Genomic DNA, 19,035 nt, shown 5'->3' with positions numbered 1-19,035 from the left:
GAACGAGTACATCTCAGGGACAGCTCATGTTGGATGTTTGGGGGACCAAGTTAGGGAGGCCAGATTAAGATGGTTTGGACATGTTCAGAGGAGGGAGAGTGAGTATACTGGTAGGAGAATGTTGGACATGGAGCTGCCAGGAAGGAGGCAAAGAGGAAGGCCAAAGAGGAGGTATATGGATGTAATAAATTAGGATATGAAGGTTAGCTCAATTGAATTATATCATCAATAAAAGCCAACGCCTTCAGTTCAGCTTCACCTTCATTGCTGTGTTGTTGTTGTTGTTTTTTAAACCGGGTAAATGTTTGCAATATTTTATGTAAATTTGTGATATTTTTTGTGTTCCTTCCCCAACAATTTGCTTAAGGCACATTTTTTATGCAATGTCTTAGTATACTGTAGCATTACAATTTCGAGCTAAGATGCCCAAACCTGCTCCAGCATGACAATGCCCCTGTGCCCAAAGCGAACTCCATGAAGACATAGTTGGCCAAAGCTGGAGTGGAAGAACCTGCTTGTCCTGCATAGAGCCCTGACTCTAACCTCAACCCCACTGAACACTTTTGGGATGAACTAAAAATGTTCGAAATTTTCTAAAAATACCACACGTATGATATGCAGATAGAAAGAGTCAGATACATGCACATACAAAGAATCCCAAACCATACACTTGATATGACATTTGTCTCTATTTGGAAACTTTGACATTTTGAACATCATCTCTCTGCATTAACTTTGTTTTCTTCTTTACATGAGCTTACTGACCATGACTGATTTATCCAGTGATATTTCTAAACATTTGGTGTCCTGCAGTGTAGATTACACTACTTTATTCTGCTCTTTCATTTAACTGTATATGTACCTACAGTATTATGTATGTATGTAGGTCAGCTGATGTCTTTTGAGTCTAGCGTGTGATGCTAAACTGCTGGCTATATGCAATGCTCCTTGGAAACTAGGGTCGTTTTTTTTGCCTCTCTTTTGTTACTCTGACTTTTCATTTCATTAACTTTTCATGAGTTTGCCTTTTAGGGCCTTTGTCACTCAGTTTCTGCTAAATGATCCACTCATATCATGCGTGGAGGCAGAACTTTAATGCATCATATGGTGCTCTTAACCTGGTCTAACCGTACATGGCACTAGAGTTAAACAGGGAAAGTGAAGACGAAACCTGTGGTGATGGTTTCAAACTTCTGGTTATGCAGGAGAACATTTTGTTGTGTAGATATAGCACAATGATGAAACTTTGAAGAAGATTAGATTCGCATTTTCTTTTCTATGAAAAGCCAGGAAACTGTAGTGCTTTGTGAGAAAAGACATACTTTACACTTTGTGAAGAATTTTTTTTAAACACACTCTCTGTGGGGATTCACAAGCTCCTCTAGATCATCTCCCACAGAGTTAAACACGTCTCTCCGTTCTCCTCTCTACAGGAGTTTATTTATACTGACAACTTTAGATTATACCTCATTTGGCCTTCCAGTCACTAATTTATCCAAAAGTAAGTTTATTACAAGTTAAATGGAATCAAGTCAAAGCATCAAATCTGAGCAGTGGAAAGTTAACAACCCCAATTAAAGGTCTAGTCATTATTCCGTTATTAATAAAATACTTTATTAATAAACAGCAATTTCTTGGAAAGAAAAAAGGCTCAATGTTTATTCAACCGAATCTCTGTTTATTGTGTCTAGCTTATTGTTGATTAGTAAAAATTGTATCATAATACTGTGCAATGAAATTCCATTCAGTCGAAATTCATTTACAAATTAAGTCTCGTTTTTGGATTCAACACTAAAAATATGCTACTAAATTATGCAAATTGAAATCTATACTCTATAAGGAACAGTGGAAGAAGGAGATAAGGAAGGTAAGTAGTAAAGAAGTAAAGAAGTAAAGAAGTAAGAGATGGTTTCCAACACGATCAAAAAGTTATTATTTACTTTCCCAGAAACATAACTGCTGTTAGTGTTAGTAACACATAACTGCAAATTACGTGAGGACGAAGTAGTCCCATTTCTGAGGACAAATTTTTATAGTAGTAGGGCTTAATTTCCATATACCTTTGAAGAAATTGCTTTATCCTAATCAGGGTCACTCTATATGGGAGCTTATCCTGAATCCCAGGAACACCGGATGTGAAGCAGGAACATGAGATCTCAGTCTCATGTTGCAGGGCATCATGCACACACATTCACACACATATAACCAATATAAAGTAGCCAGTCCACTTCATGCAGCACTAGCATGTTTTTGAGAGTTGGGAGGAAACTGGAGACAAAGGAAACTCCAAACAAGCAGTAACACTTGTAGCACATAACCACATATTCATCATGTTTAGGGGAAATGATACAAAAGGTAATGATAATGCAATCATTTTCTTTTACTGACTCAGTTCAGCCCTTGCCCTTAGACTTCAGTTATAAGTGAGTTTTGAATATGATTCATTTTCTCAGGACTAGGAACTATTGAAATTATTTTCTGTGGTAATTACTCATACATACAGCTATAGTGCATTCAGATGAAGCTGAAAATTGCTGGATTATTCTGTTAATCCAGAACGATAAACACTGAGCATCCACTACTTACTTCTTCGCCCTTCTGTGTTTGGTTTGTTGTCTTATAATCACTTGTGAGTGCACCGAGAAGATCAACATTCACTCTGCATATGAGTCTTAGATAAGAGGAAAACTGTACCCCTTGTGCTTGTGTACATTTTTAAACCTCAACCCTTGTTATCCAAGGAACTACACCAAAAATTCAAAATTCATTAATTATGCTGTATTTTAAAAGGAAATGAATAAAACCATCTGTGGTCCGTCAAGTGTTAAAAAAGTCTGGGAAGCTTTCACATTCATATATGCGCTCCTTTAATCACAAAGACATCCCTTTACACAGAACATACTCGTATGAGTCAGAGATAGTAAAAGAATCGCAGTGCTCACGGTCCCAGGAGGTGGTCGCATCCCGGCGTGTCTCGACTCGGACCCCCCTCAACTACATGGACTGAGGTAATTCATTCTCTAATGATGCTGACTTCAACATTAAGGATAAGGGGATGTCTTCTTGCCCCCAAGCGGATCTTTTAGAGTCAATCCAGATTGTTTTCAAGTTCAGTGACCCGTATCAGAGTCATCTGTGCGTAAATCAGAACTATTCGTCAATGACAGCATGAGCAGGACAGCCGGCAGGGATCTCCGATAAACACTCGATCGTTAACGATAACACGAGCATTTCAAGTGTTCCATATAAAACTTGTTTAACATTACTGTTACACAACACATGCAAATAATGATCATCGCTTCTTTTCGCATTTTCTCAGCTCGAACACAACCCAGACCGGGACGGATGATGCGTGCAGGAAATACAACAACAACAAAAACAAATGTTAAAAATAAACTAGATAAGAAATTAGATTCATAAGATCTGATTGTTTCTCTCATTAAAATAATGGTTTGAGGAAAAACTAAAAATTTAACAAAGAAATTCAGTACATTTACACATCTACACCCTTTAAATGTAATCAGTGAGCCAAGACCTGTGATGCATTTGATGTGTGAAGGTTGATTTCCATGTTTAGTGAGAACCTTTTCCTGATCCGGAGTCAATCCCAGGAACATTTGGCGTGAAGTGACAGTATAATTCTACTGTTCCTAACAAACACTGTAAACCCTATATAACTTCTTTTCAACAAATCCATGTCTGATCTTTACTGTCACAAATATATAACTGTTTTTTTTAAATGATTTTGTTAAAAAACAGAATGTATTTACAAATATAGGTTCAACATAGAACTATATAATCATCTGCATTACTTTCTGCTTCAATTCCTCATTCGGATTTTGGGATCCTGAAATGATGCCAAAGCAAAAATAAACAATTCTTGGTTGACATAACCAAAGAAAAAAAAAATATTTGTATTACTATTATCATTATAAGTCATATTAATTAGATCTCTGCTCTGTATTAAAATAATGTTTTCATTTTTATGTCTGATTTAGAAATCAAAACAATTCATTATTGCATTACTGGAAATGTGAAAATAGCATTTTATCAATTTCTATCAATAAGATATTGCTTTATCAAATGAAGAAAAATCTAACAAAATATGAAAAGTTTCAAAAATGTGTCTAGAACAGAGGGTGAGATGGAAAATACCCCCCAAAATTGAAATAAATAAAATCATTTAAAACACTATACTATACCTGCTGACCACATTTTAACATTAGAGTAAGTTGGAAAATATGCCAAACACCAAACGAGAATAAAAACAGAAGTAGAGGTGTTATGAACCCTTCATAACATAAATTCAGCCTTAGAGGTGTTGACAATATCTGATTCTCTCTGAAAGCCCCGCCTTCTTCTCCTTATAATGTCTTTGGCCTGGATGCACTGATGCAGTGCCCACTTTTAAATCAATAATGTTTAAATCTTTTGGTCAAAAATGGTCAAAATGGCCTGTTTTTAGTGTATATCCTACAATTTTATTATTATGTTTGTGATTGTAAGATGGTGATCATGGGGAAAATGAGAAGGGGAAAAAGTTTGAATATGTCTGGTCTGGAATATACAACTACTGCACTGTTTAGAAAATCTATGACTATTAAGGTTTCAGTAAACTGTAAAGTATTAGTTGAATTACGCTTTCTAAAAGTGTTCCTAAACCGTGTTCAGTGATTTGCGGTTTTCCAAGATGGCCGCCTTCCTGTAACCGCTTTCAGTTACATTGTGCAGATTGTTCATGTTTATAGATTACAGGAAGTCACCTATTTTAGCCATTGCTTCTTAGGTACATTTGCCAAAACTTAAAAAAAAAAAAAAAACTTCACACACCAAACACATCCTGGCTGATCAACTACATCTAATTTAAACCATCTTAGGTAAACCATACATAAAACTGTGTGAACTTCATTTTTTGAAGACTTTAATGCCTTATAAGACACTGAAATAACTGATCATCGTGAAACTCCCATTCTTAAAACCATGATGATTTCTGCCCACATACAAACAAATCATAATGTGTTTTTTTCTTTAAAAAAAATACTAGCTTTCCATAAATCCAGGTTTAAGAGAGTGAGTAATAAAAGGCAACATTCCTCTTGCTCACAAGGTCAGTCTGTGAGAATCTTTTAACTTCATCTTTTAACAGCATGCATATCTTTTAACCTTCATCAAGGACTTTGCACCTCCATGTTGTCCAGTAAAGTGTCTTTCTTAAGGAACTTTAAGGTGCGCACTGATCTCCACACGCCCACAAAATTGTTACTTAAATTCTGGTTTTCAGGTTCGCTCTCTGGTGCCAGTGCTGATGTTTGTAATTCTATAGACTCTGCAACTTTATTGTCACACACATGACCCAGGCCACTGTCCTCCAACGATTCAGTCAGGCTGCCATTCGGAAAACTCTCCACATCTCCATCAGGTTTGGGAGGAGGTTCCACATACGGCTCTCCGGGTGGTTCCTCGTCTTTCACGGCCTTGTCCATGTCCTGGTAGCTGAGCTTCTTCTTGGTCTCGTAGTACTTCACTATGCAGTATGTGATGGAGCCGACCGTGTTCACCACCACGCCGGCTATGAACAGGTTGGTGGGCTCGACGTCGCTGAAGGCCAGCATGCCCACAGTGATGGTAGCGATGCTCTTTACCACCCCCACAAAGCTGGTGGTCACTGCCGAGTTAATGTACGTGCAGTGTAGCGTGGTGAAGTTCATAGCGCAGCCAATCACGACACAGACGCAGAAGATTCCCGTGATGAACGGATTATTCCAGCCCTCGTAGGTCCACATGTCGATGGCGTCCATGCTCACGAGGGAGCAGACAAGCAGCACGGGCGAGGCCACCAAGGCGATAGTATATTGAGCAGTCAGCGGGCCGTACTCGCTGTCCACACTCGTCTTCTGGATGAGTACCAGGTATGAGGCGTGGATAATGACAGCTAAAATGCCTGTCACATAGCCAAAGGGGTCGCCTGTGAGGTCTCCTGCACCTGCACCAATCAACCAAAAAAGAAAACACCAAAGTCAATACCAAAATAATATCTATTTATCTCTAGTCCTATGGTAGTACCCTTTTGAGACAGAGAGCTAAATAATGGAAGTAATTGAGCACCTACAAAGTCTTGGTACACTTACCTTGTAGCATGTACTTATACGCTATTCTATGCCATTTTGTAGTATAAATAGTGAGTAGTATGTTCACATTGAATATTCCAGCAAGAAGAAGTGCACTTCAAGCACCTGGATGATGCACTTATTTAACCAAAACTTTATGAACTCAGTGCACACAGTTTACAAAGCAGAAAAGGGGCGGGGCTTCCAGGTACTGTCGCTGGATAAGAAAACCTTTTCAAGATGGCCGACAACACTGCCGTGGACAAGACATCTTACAACCGTCTTTTAAATGATTGTGTGATTTATTTTCAACATCTCAAACATTAATAGAATTGAATAGACTATAATTATTAATGAATATTTTCATCGATTCTGGGGAGTCTGCTAAAGGAAGGTATATTGTGTGCATTTGATATCATGTAGCATGGCCTGGGAAACCACTTATATTTCCTAGACAGCAGAGTACATAGTACATAGTGTAAGTTGCATATGTGTGTAGTATGTGATTTGGTAGTGCAGTTACCATGGTAACCTATAAGCCCAGTTATCAAATCAAATATCAGAACACTGACATCCAAATGTGGCATTATTATGCTCACAAAAAACATCCAAGACCAAATCAACAGTCATTACTGGTTTACAACTGACCTCAGATCAGCTTGGGATTCCACTTTATAGATTTGTCTATTGACCTAATTGCCATGCCACCTGCAATTAACTTCTTGTTGACAAATGCACATATTAATATATTAAAAGCTCATATGTTATGACCTTGAGATATGGATATACTAAAAACCTATATGTGCTAATTTCAGAAATTATGATTTGTTATGATATGTGAGTGTTTCATTTGTGAAATGCAAACCTCAATTTAAGATAAAAAAAAATTAAATTAATTCTGGCATTGATAGACAAATGAGCTTGAAACAAAAGAGTTATTCTACTGTGTTCTCTTGTAAACTAATGTTATTCATTAATAATATACGATGCGCATGATGTTCCAGTGGGCTCTGGATCCACAGCCACCCAGATTAAGATAAAGAGCTTACTGAAAATGAATGGATGGATGGATGGATGGATGGATAAATTAATGGATTTTCATTATTCAACTCTGACATATTAACTATTAAACATTTCTGCAGTGTCAACCACACTAAAAGTTAAGGTAAGGTAACTCACCTTGTAGCCACTAAATGCTAGTTAGGTGTATCTAGTAAACTCGATATATATGAAATATACAGTATAAAAAATAAAAGACTGATCAAGACTGAAACAAGTTAATATGCTTGTAACAATCAGGTATTTCCAATGTATTGTGTTTTTTTTTCTATACTGCTTTGCATTTAATTGTAAAAATCTACAGGATCAATCTGACCTCATGTGATTCAAGAGTCCTTTTAAGCATAAATGAGAGAAATAATAACTTGCGAATATAGTGAATAATAATTAAGCCTATTTCTGGCTGATCAATATGTCAGTATGACAGATCATCCAGTGTACTTTAAGGAGAGCATCACATGTATCATCAGGTGTCTGTAAATCAATTTTGTAGATATAAAAATAACAGTAATAATTATAGTTAACAGTTTTTCTCAAGTTTTCTTCAATTTATTTCGTGTCAATTTGGACCTAATGTATCAGGAATAGAAAGCTTAGCTCTAATCTATAAGGATGTTATTATGGTGCTCAGTGAAATAGTGTTCATAAAGTACATCTGCATTGTGGAGTTTATTTTAGAGTTAAAGGATACAAAAGTTTAAGAACTCCTGATTGTATCCTGGAAATGTTTTCAGGTATGATGATATGATGCTTTTGTCAGTGCTCATGTGTTACAAACACTAGTTAAGAGGACAGATAGAGATTTGAAGGAAGCCTACTGCATTTTACTATATCAGCCCTGTGTGTGTGTGTGTATGTTACCCGCGAGAGCCGCTCCGCCGGTGGTTATAAGCACCGCAACGGTGACCCCGACTGAAGGCGCTCCGTCCCGCAGGACACACACCCCGACAGCGAGTGTGACGAGCGGCAGGCAGCGCTTAAACACCACGTACATGGGCAGGCTGAGGCCGCGCAGTGACCACAGCGTCAGCGTGGACTGCAGCGTGGAGAGCGCGCACACACCAGCGAACACGCGGGCCAGGCGCGCGCTCGGCGGCGGGATGTTCACGACACCGGTCCGTCGCAGGACCTCCAGCGTAATCACCGCCGTGAAGCTGGTCAGGAACTGGATGAGGGTCAGGTACGTGAAGTGGTACGTGGTGATGAGGAACTTCAGCAGGATGTTGAGCGATCCGGAGAAAACGCCGTGCGCGACCGCCACAGAGATCCCCAGCAGTCTCCCTTTACAAACTTCCATCGTGCGCTTTTTAGATTAGATTTTCTTTAAATTTAGAAAATATCCGCGCGAGGGAAGTTTCAGACTCCTTCCTGCCCGACAATACAGGAGTTATTAAAAATGCCAAACTCGAAACGAGACCTGGCAGGTGAAGTTTCTTCGAAATGCTGCATCAAACCCAGAGTCCAAATCCACTCACACTCACTCATCCCACTGTCCCGGTGACACGAATCTCGGGGGCTTCCTGCAGCCCTGTTATCTCATTCTACACTCTGTCCACACTGTTAGGGTTTAGAGGAGAAAAAAAACTGTCCTCCCTCCCCTGAGTGTGTGTGTGTGTGTGTGTGAGTGCGCGCGCAGGAGGTGCTTTTCTAAACTCAATGCGCCACACACTGCGCCTCCTGCAGCTCCACTGGGCTTCATAACTGCCGGATATGAACTGATTGAGGCTGAGACTCACTGCAGCCAATCATCTTACTTTCACTTACTTATTTTTCCTTTTTTTTTTTTTTAAATTGAATTTGCAATGGAATAGTGTCTTTTAAATATTAATATATACGCGCAAAAATATTTTTGGCACACAAGGGTGTGTGATTGTTCTTCTACTTCTAACACACCTCTACAGCAAAATTCATTACATGCAACCTTGACAATGAGTATAAATAATGATTTGTGATCACAATTAATCTCTCACTTTCCATATCTAGAATTGAATGTGGAATTTATAGCATATGCACTTGTGAAAAGTTGAGTGTGCTTAAAAAGCTGAGGAAGAACATTGAACACACTCCAAACACACACAATTTAAGCCAGATATGGGGCAAAGATGGACATTAACTAAAAGAAAAAGAAATAATGTATACTCATCTAGGCTTTATATATATTTACACTCTGCTCTTCACGTTTAATGGGAGCTGCAAATCCTTACGGAGGAGGGAGCTCATGGTTATTGTATTACTCATGGTGATTTGCATTCAATGTAACACTCCTGCTGGGAGAGAAAGGGCATTTTTCCTTAGTCCTTTGGAGGTTTTAGGAAGATAAAGAGTCTGTACAGCAGAGAGAGACAAAAAACTGTAAATTTACATATTTATTAATTTATTAATTACTTAATATATTTATGCTTCCAGGATATTAAGACTGTCAGAAATGAACAAAGAGCGCATGATTTTTTTTTTTATTATGATAATGTCAGTACAGGCATCTGAGGTATAAGTATGTACCGGTATGTATATGTATATATACACCGATCAGGCGGTGAGAGGTGAAGTGAATAACACTGATGATCTCCTCATCATGGCACCTGTTAGTGGGTGGGATATATTAGGCGGCAAGTGAACATTTTGTCCTCAAAGTTGATGTGTTAGAAGCAGGAAAAATGGACAAGTGTAAGGATTTGAGTTCTAGACCACAGAGCATCTCCAAAACTGCAGCACTTGTGGGGTGTTCCCGGTCTGCAGTGGTCAGTATCTATCAAAAGTGGTCCAAGGAAGGAACAGTGGTGAACCGGCGACAGGGGCATGGGCGGTCACGGCTCATTGATGCACGTGAAGAGCGAAGGCTGGTCTGTGTGCTCTGATCCAACAGACGAGCTACTGTTGCTCAAATTGCTGAAGAAGTTAATAGAAGTTAAGTTAATAATTGCTGGTTCTGATAGAAAGGTGTCAGGATACACAGTGCATGATGGGTCAGGGCTGTTTTGGCAGCAAAAGGGGGACCAACACAATATTAGGCAGGTGGAAATAATGTTATGCTTGGTTGGTGTATATATAAATTTTTTTCTTGCTATAACATATTTATACCTAAACTATAAATGTATTTCACCAAAATGATGTGTAAAGGTTGTTATCTGCTTTTGAATTTTGCTTTGTGCATGTTGAATAAAGAGCCAGTTAAACTTCCTAATAGTGGACCATCGCTTGCAGTGTTGTAGCAGAAAATCAATAAAAGAAAAAAAAAGTGCTCTGGTCATACATACGTTTACGATCAACAAACAAAGCCAAGATCTGATCGTTTATTTGTAAGCTTGAGCTTTCCCCACAGTGAAAAGCAGTGCTGAATTAGAACCCTGCGGTTCCTGTTAGCGACTCTTAACGACTTATGAACTGCTAACCGAAAAGCTGTGGTAAAAACAGTGGCTAGAACACAGACGTAAACCTACTTGGTTCAGTTTGTAATCAAACACAGACCGCAGAAATATCTGCCTTGCTCCAGACTTGAAATTGCTGAGGCACACGCAAAATAGAAACATATTAAATTTCAGTTTAATTAAGTCTAGTATACGTATACAAAATGTCAATATTTTACCATATAAAATTATTTTTATTCAGACCACTGCATAAAAGTAATGTAGAATCTACCATTTTTTTCACCTATTAAAAATTAATTGTTATTTGTATGAATCACTTTCTAAATGATATCATCACCAGTATCATGGCTCAGTCATTAGGAGTCTAAATTTCACCCAGCTTAGCATCAACCTTCAGCAAGGACTCTGAACCTACATACGGACCAGTAAAGTGTCTTTCTGGTGAAACTTCACGCGACACACAGATTTCCAAACTGACTAATCCAGGTTTCAGGTTCACACTGATAAGAAGATGCTCTAAAACTCATCAGAATCTGTTTCATACTGTATTTCCCACGTGGGGGATCTTCCACCTTTAGGAAAAGCACAGTGGCAAACTTCTCGACTCGAAGCCTCGCTGCAGACAGGATGTTATCTCCTCTTTACGCTGAGCTGGGTTGCATAGCAGTCAGACCTGGAGGGGTGTAGATTTTTACCGTCTCATCCCAGGAACAGTCCACCATCTATAGAAACACACACACATGCACATGATGGGATTAAAATGTATTTATCAAATTAAGAGCACTTAGGAACAGAAATCACAGTACTTAATTCTGATTCATAAGTGCTACTGAAAATCCGACGACATGATAAAGCATCATTCTTCATTGAAAACTGATTTCTGGCTGGTGGGGGCGTTAAATCTCATCTGTATTAAATATATTATGTTGACTGGATTCACCGTTTGTCAGCAAAGGACCATAATCATCTCTCTAGCTAAGGGAAATCAGTTCACCTGAGAGGCAGTGCTATTAAGCAAAGTTGATCCAAGCTTCATTCTGATTGGCTCTTTGGATACTCAACATACACTATATGTCCAAAATTTCTAGACACCCAACCATTACATCACATCTAATTTCAGGTTTAATCTCCCTTTGCTGTTAAATCAATCTCCACTCTTCTGGGAAGGCTTTTCACTAGATTTTGGAGAGTGACTGGAGTCTTAATGAGGTCAGGCAGTGATGCTGGGTGAACTGGTCTACGTTCCAGTTTATCCCATAGGTGTACAATGTGGTTGAGATCAGGGCTCTGTGCAGGAGTACTTCCACTCCAGAAATGTCTTCATAGAGCTTGCTTTGTGCAGAGAGGCATTGCCATGCTGGAACAGGTTTGGGTCACTTAGTTCAAGTAAAAGGAAATTGTTAATCTACAGGACATTCAATACAATTGTGTGCTTCCAACTTTGTGGTCAGATGGTTTGGGTCACGATTTATCTTTGTGAAAAATGACACAGCCTGTGAGCTTGGGTTGCCTGTTTAACGTTTCTGGGCATTCTCTCCTCATATCAGTTTGTGTTTCCTTCAGGTTCCTCATACCTCCAAAACAGATGGGTAGGCAGATTGGCTATTCTAAATTGTCCAAAAGTGTGAATGAGAGTGTAAATCAGTGCACACGGTGTCTAGCAATGTACTGGTGTCACATCCAGCAGAGCTTTCCGCAGAGTGTACCTGGACTTGACTTTGGATCCACTCCAACCTCACCCAGGATAAAGCAGTTACAGATGATGAAAACATTTCTTAGCCAAAATTGTTCTCAAGCCTTGCTATTTTTTAATAGTGTGCTACATCATGAGCAAACGTGGTGGTCACATGAGAAATAAGCTCATTTCACAGGTTAAAGGTAAAGGATAGGATATGTTACATATCCAAGGGTTATACACAGCATGCTGTCCCTATCAGTGACCTCCAGCTATGTACAGAATGAGGTGATACAATAAGGAAATAAAAAATCAAGTGTTAACAATGAAGGACAAGTTTGCTCTCTCTGAGGTTTATCTATATCTATTTATATGCAGCATTCAGGTATAAAATACAGCAGGCTTTCACAGAACGACGCAGACTGCCAAGTCCAGCAATGCTGCACCAGCACTGACAGTATCACTCTAATGGACTAAGCACCATTACTGAGGATGATAAAAATTCAATCCCAGTTTTCTTTACTTCACTGCTTTAAAGGGCACTGAGCTCTGGGTCTGAACAAAGGACACTAGCTGACTGAAAGGCGTTTGTCTCGTCTCTGAAATGCATGATAAGCTTCTGGCTCAATATTCTCCAGGTTGGACTACACATCCAGGACAGACGACCATTTGTTCTTTTGAAGCAGCATCAAAGACCGAAGCATGAAGAATGAAAAATGAAGTTTAATTTGCATGGGGAAAGTGCATCAAAAATTTATTCGCGTTGAACGCTCCTTTATTCTCTTAGACAGTGATGCAACAAAGCGGCGCAAAAAAGATGAGGTTGTGCAGAAAACGACGCAGCGTTTGATCTTCTGAAGGCAAAAATGAAAAGACGCCAAACACGTCTTGGCTAATTGACTACATTTGGCGTGAGGGAAGGAAATACAACACACAAGTTCTGTTTGTCGGGGAGAATGTGTGTCCTCATAGACCATATGGACAGAGTTAAGACAGTAGGAGTTTAGACTGTACGAGCTTCCTTATGTTGAGTTGTGCTAACATTTCGAGAGCACATTCTCTCAGAAACAAGAACACAGGTTTTCTAGCATGCGCAGATCACATGGTTTTTCTCCTAAGATGCATAACAGTGTATTGTTGTATAAAAGAATGTGTTAAGGTAGTACGCCAAATATGTATGAGTGAAAGCATTCCATTCAAATAAGAAATAACAGACGACGCGACATGACAAGCTGCTGTGGGGAAATCCTATAGGAGAAGGCGATGTGATGCAAGCAGATGTGAAGAAGAAAGGTTTCCTTTCACCACCCCATTTTCCAGTAACAGCATGTCCCCAAGTGTATCACTCCTCTTAGATCACAGCAATTTGCTAACACTTATAATTGTTATATATTTATTTATTGTTATTTAAGAATGATCATACTTATTATCCATTTACAGTTGCAAAACAAGTCAGTTCCTCTTGCGTTATAGCAACTATAAACAGTGGTTCCCTCAGCAGCCTCAAATTTTCTTCTTCCTGACGTTAACAAGCTTTTATTGTAACCACAAAGCGCAGTCTCTTATCTGGAGACCTGGTTAGATTTCAGTAACATGTTCCATTTCATTTTTTCAATCTGTAAGTTGTTACTACAGAAAACATTAGAATAAGTGTCGCAAAATAAACCTCAGACCCAACTACATCTAACCAATCAGAACTGTGTATTCACTGAGGCATATCTTAGTGGCTACTTTTCAAATGCACTAAAATTTCAGTTCTGCTTCGGAGCTTCTGAGACTTTTTCCTCCACGTGGCTGGTCAACATGACCTTTCACACATCACAAATTCGAGCATGGTGCGCCTGGATACAGTACACTGAGGTACACCACTCAGAGGAAGTGTGAGCAGTGATGTAAAGGGCGTCATCAGTGTTCTAAAAATTCTGTAAGCTATATCTGGACCACAGAAGCCAAGCAAATATCATGTAGTGTATTCCATGGCAAAGTGTAATTTTTGGCTGAACTACAGTATGGCTTTGAATAAATGGTGGTTATAATGTTCAGCCCACTCTCTGTCCTGGCTTCTGTCCCACAGAGGAAGTATAGGGAAGACAGTCATTTAATTAAAGAAGCCATGAGATGCATTACTTTGTCACTGCAAAGTAACAAGAAACAGAGGGCACAACATTCCCTTTATCCAAATGCAGCATATGCAGATGAAATGACAAGTAAAAGAGAGAGTGTTGAGGCGCACTTGAGCATAATGCACAATGATCTAGTGAAGTAAGTAGTCTAGGACAGATGATATATGGCTCGGTCCTGTTTACTGCTGCTGTTCTTTCGTCTCTGTCTCAGAAGGGAGGGAAGCTCATTATTCCGGAGTAGGAAAGGAGCCGGTGTGCACCGCTGCCAGGCCCGTGACTCATCCATTGAAGGGAAAAACGGCTTCCATTAATTACTTTACTATACTAGTGAGACTGGACAGCATAGAGAGGCCAGTGCCGCAGTAAGGAGGGACAATAAGGTAATGACTCGAGTCAGTGGGTGTGAACACATAAAGGAAAGTTCCATTTGAGGGTAAGTGCTCAGATTCGATTTGAGACGCCACACGACGTGATCCTTTCGAAAGGTTCCCGTCTCTGGCTGTCTGTGTGTGATGTGATACCTGCAGCTGGAGCAGAGGGGCTGATGGGATATAACCGCAGTTTGGAAAAGTCATAATGACTACACGAGGCTGCAGGTTAGTGACTGGTGGGAATGTGAGGTCTCATGAGCGCCACTTTCACTAAACGAATTCTGATCCTAAATTTAGAAAAAGAAAACTGGGTGATGGGATGTGTTACAAACCTAAAAAAAATATAGCTTCTTTCTATAACTGGATGTCCTGGAGTATTTTATTCCGCACTAAACCATGGCTTTTACTGCACTGGAAAACTAAAATAAAACATTTGGCTGTGCATCCAAAACAAAACTGACCCAGAACTGATCTTTCCTGAAACTTCTTCACACTTCTGATTTCCTCTGAGAGAATACGGCAGCAGCCCCAGTGACAGCAGTGGAAATGACAGCGTCATCATTTTTAAGTGCATGAGTGACTTTGCAAAGTTCAACAATGGAGTGATTTTAGTTGTAATATGGTTCAGATTGGCCTTTAGGGTAATCAATTTCACATCAACCAAATCACAGAGAAAAAGACTAGGGTTTTAAAGTTCATAATAACAACAACAACATGAAAACAATTAATTCCTTTAGTGTGTCTATGAGACTTCCGGTCTTGGTCTTCTAAAAATCTATAGCGTACCAAAATTACAAATAATTTAATCTTAACTGACTGCTGGTGAATCAGACGCTCCCCACCCATGAGTACCAGTAGTTCTTGTTCATACAGATCTTGAGAAACTATCAAAAAGTTTCTGAGGCCAAAAGTTCTGGTCCACCAAATTCACTCACCAAACAAACCTGGCTCTACAATTTCAATTCTGGTTCTGGCTAATAAATCGGAGCCAAAAACATAGATAATAGTAGCATACAGAATTCTATGGCCCTCAGTCTCATTAGCAGTTGGCCCTTTGCCTCACTTTCTTTTAGCAATCTGCTTGACACTGAACATTGACGATGGTCACTGATGCCTGGTGTCAGTGTAAATTCCTGTCTTACTAAAGATGAATGAACCTCAGTGTCAGCGTAATGCATATTTTAAACTTTGTCAAATTTATTCAGAATTTTTATAGTCCTGTAAAGCCCATGCCCATTCTCAGTGCTATATAAATAAAGTTGAATTCAATGGAACCGAAACCTGTTCCAGCATGACAATGCCCCTGTGCACAAAGCGTGGTCTATGGATACATGGTTTGATTGTTCTGACCAAACACCTTTGGGACGACCTGGAACACCGTCTGCACCCCAGACCTCCTCACCTGACATCACTAATGCTCTTGTAGCTAAATGAATACAAATCCCCAAAGCCACACTCCAAAAAATCTAGCATGAACTCTTAAAGAGCAATATATTATAACAGTAAAGTGGGAACAAAATCTGGAATGAGATCTTTTACAAGCTTATGAGATTTTATTGGTTACATGTCCACATACATTTGGCCATATCGTGTATATAGCAGTGAGGAGAAGAAGGATCAATTGTATTAATGTGTGGTTGACAATGGTAGGGGGGTTGTAGCAGACCCTCTGTAGTGGAACTGACAGGGTGGGAGGCAGAGGAGTGTGACAGTCAGGAGGTGTGTGATTGTGTGTAGGGGGATACAGCAGAGAAAACCTGTTAAGCTGTGCGCTCTCGTCTGTAATGAACATCCCACTCCATTCACATGCTGCCAACAGCTGAATGTTCTTATGTGGAACGGACAAAAAGGAATAATCCACACACACACACAGTATTCTTCACAACACACACGCACATACTTCAAGCCCCATCCTATAATTTGGTTTGGGCATCACGCAGCATCTTTATATGGCTTTATTGTTTGTGGAAGAATTCGGTACTGATATAAAGGTCCACTGCTGAAAGAATATTCAGAGATTGGGCTAAGACTCCTGCTGTCCAAGATGGCCGTCCCATAACTTTACAGCATTCAGACACACTGTGAAGTGACACTGTGTCCTTAAACCACGCCAACAGACATGTAAAGATTCTGGGTGAGACTACCAATACACGTTAGGAGGGCAAAAACAATTATTTATGTCTAAATATATCTAAATTCATCTTTGTTTACGAGCAACGTTGCCAGGTTTCACGTACAATATGCACATATTGCAGAAATGTCCTACGAATCACAAGTGTATCTCACTGTTTCCACATAACTGAGAAAACAAAGAAGAAAGAACATGCATTTTCCTGTGTATGAAAACTTTGGGGGTGGTTTAACTCGTTCTGTGCATTTTCTTTTAGTTATAATAAGGTGAGGATTTTGCAGAAAGCTGGCAACCCCTTCCCCCAAGTCATCCCCCTGAAACACTTCATCATCAGCTGGCATTTTTACTTCTTATCTAATCATAAAAAACCCAATCAAGGCCAGAAGATGGAGCTTCGTCTTACTTCATGTAATGTGATGACAGGATTATTCTGATTATTCTGTCTTTTTCTTTGCTCATATGCTGCCATGATATTATGCGTGATACCAGTTGCATAAGTGCGCATTTCCACATTGAGGAACAGAAAAACGGTGTCACGCTCTGTATTAAGATTAAGCGTACACCTAGTGTATGCCAGCATTTGAGTCGCACAGGTCTCTGCTAATCTTTTAATGCCAGAACTGGATGTTTTAATGGGCAAAGCCAGCATCGAGCCTGAAGCTCATATTCATAATAAAGACTCCCAATAATTCATAATAAAGTCTTAAATATTCATCTTTTTCATTATTGCAACAGTGCAAATTGATGCCATCTTAATTTAATGTCCAGACATTTATCATCTACAAATTTCATTGTTAGATTTCTTAAAGAAATGAAGATAGATATAAGACAAACAAAAAAAACGTCCACTTAGTGACAGATACTTTTATAATGCAACTAATCACTCGGCCATAGTGTAGTAAAAGGCAATCTGATTTAATCTTTCTAATAAAGTGGCTGTGTGTAAATGGAATCATTTTAATATTGTGAAAGCATCACAGATTCCCTTGACATCTTGTGTAGTACTTATTAGTACATATATGTTCAAAGTACAGGTCCAGAGAAATGTAGAATAAACTTCAAGGAACTGTGAAGCTGTTCTGCTGGCTCATAGTGGTCCAACACACCCAAGACAACTGTTAGTTTTTCCTTGTGTACATACTTTTTATTCTTAACAAGAACATAACTGCTGATTGCAAACACTGTTCGGACCACTGCACCACTCTCTCTAGCGTCACGCTTCAGTTTAAGGTTTTGATGCAGTGACCCACAGACCAAATAAACAGTACTCACTTTATTTCCCTAATGTTTCAGTTCCTCAGCTGGACATGGAGGAAAATGTTGGACGTCTGTAATATTGATTGTGCTGAAAGACTTTAAAGCAGTCGTGAAAGGGTGTGCGTTTTGTGCAAAGCGTTGCTCAGTGGGACATTGTGCGGCTGATGAGTTGAGTTTGTGAGTGACGGTTCATTAAATGATCTGACCTCAGGCCTGTTCTTCATCAGCGTGAGTGCTGGAGTCGGGTAGGGCCGTCTCCCCTGAGGCCCGAGGCTCACACTGCTACCTCAACACACACTGTGCTCTGCGTTGGCTGGTACATCTCTGCCTGCTGCCAAACACGCTCTGGGTTCATCACGAGATCTGTGTGTGTGTGTGGGTGTTTGTGAGCAGCTTTTTTTTTCCAGGAACAATCAGATTGTCACATGTATAATCACTGATTAGGTCTGGTTATTACTACAAAAGCAGATTGGGATGGCTTGATGGAAACAGTGATGTAGGTTCTCAGAAATTAAAAGCTGTTTGCTTTCAATAAACTGACTCGGCCATGAAGAACAAATGCGTGACTGGGAAGATTAAGGTCAGTAAGCAACGAAATGAAATGAGGTTACACATATGAGAATGGATTTAAACAATATTTGCTGACTGCTGTAGTTTTCCGGCTAGTTTTTCCCAATTCATCATAACTGCCGGAAGAGCACGCTTGCAGGATGAGGCATGTCGAGTTGTACTGGACAACGGTCCACTGATCGGACATTGGAGAAGACACAAGACTGAGAAGCATTGCAAAATACGCAGAACTTGAGAAGCATGAGAGATGCTGGATATTCAGTTTTCCTTAATCTGGCTTTTGACAAAATAAAACCATTCTCTAGACTGGTCCACTCAGCAGTCTGGGGGAAAAAAGATGGTGTACTACAAGTAAGGAATAGGAGAGTGCTTAAAAT

At 39.6% G+C, this 19,035-nt stretch overlaps 2 protein-coding genes across 2 annotated transcripts in view; both read right to left on the bottom strand.

Moving 5' to 3' along the window:
* Positions 1 to 1,870: 1,870 nt before the first annotated feature.
* On the bottom strand, positions 1,871 to 10,302 carry slc35d3 (solute carrier family 35 member D3). Its single transcript, XM_058379419.1, has 2 exons — positions 8,028 to 10,302; positions 1,871 to 5,983 (listed from the first exon to the last, which is right to left on the bottom strand). The coding sequence occupies exons 1-2, from the start codon at positions 8,461 to 8,463 to the stop codon at positions 5,169 to 5,171; spliced, it is 1,251 nt and encodes a 416-aa protein (XP_058235402.1). The 5' UTR covers positions 8,464 to 10,302; the 3' UTR covers positions 1,871 to 5,168.
* A 140-nt stretch (positions 10,303 to 10,442) lies between these two features.
* Positions 10,443 to 19,035, bottom strand: part of pex7 (peroxisomal biogenesis factor 7) — a 41,045-nt gene continuing 32,452 nt past the window's right edge. The window contains exon 10 of the mRNA XM_058379420.1: positions 10,443 to 11,253. Within this exon, the coding sequence (XP_058235403.1) occupies positions 11,173 to 11,253 (81 nt within the window). The 3' untranslated portion in view covers positions 10,443 to 11,172. The remainder of the gene's footprint in view (positions 11,254 to 19,035) is intronic.

This window comes from Hemibagrus wyckioides, linkage group LG25, assembly GCF_019097595.1.
Source record: "Hemibagrus wyckioides isolate EC202008001 linkage group LG25, SWU_Hwy_1.0, whole genome shotgun sequence".
Lineage (NCBI taxonomy): Eukaryota > Metazoa > Chordata > Actinopteri > Siluriformes > Bagridae > Hemibagrus > Hemibagrus wyckioides.
The sequence above is the reverse complement of the archived record's forward strand: the minus strand, read 5'-3'. Positions and strand labels throughout refer to the sequence as shown.

Excerpts from the sequence above, each read along its gene's own strand:
- slc35d3 (XM_058379419.1), bottom strand. The coding sequence starts at position 8,463 with ATGGAAGTTTGTAAAGGGAGACTGCTGGGGATCTCTGTGGCGGTCGCG. Across the intron at positions 5,984-8,027 it reads CGGCGGAGCGGCTCTCGCGG|GTGCAGGAGACCTCACAGGC; the intron begins GTAACATACACA and ends TGATTGGTGCAG.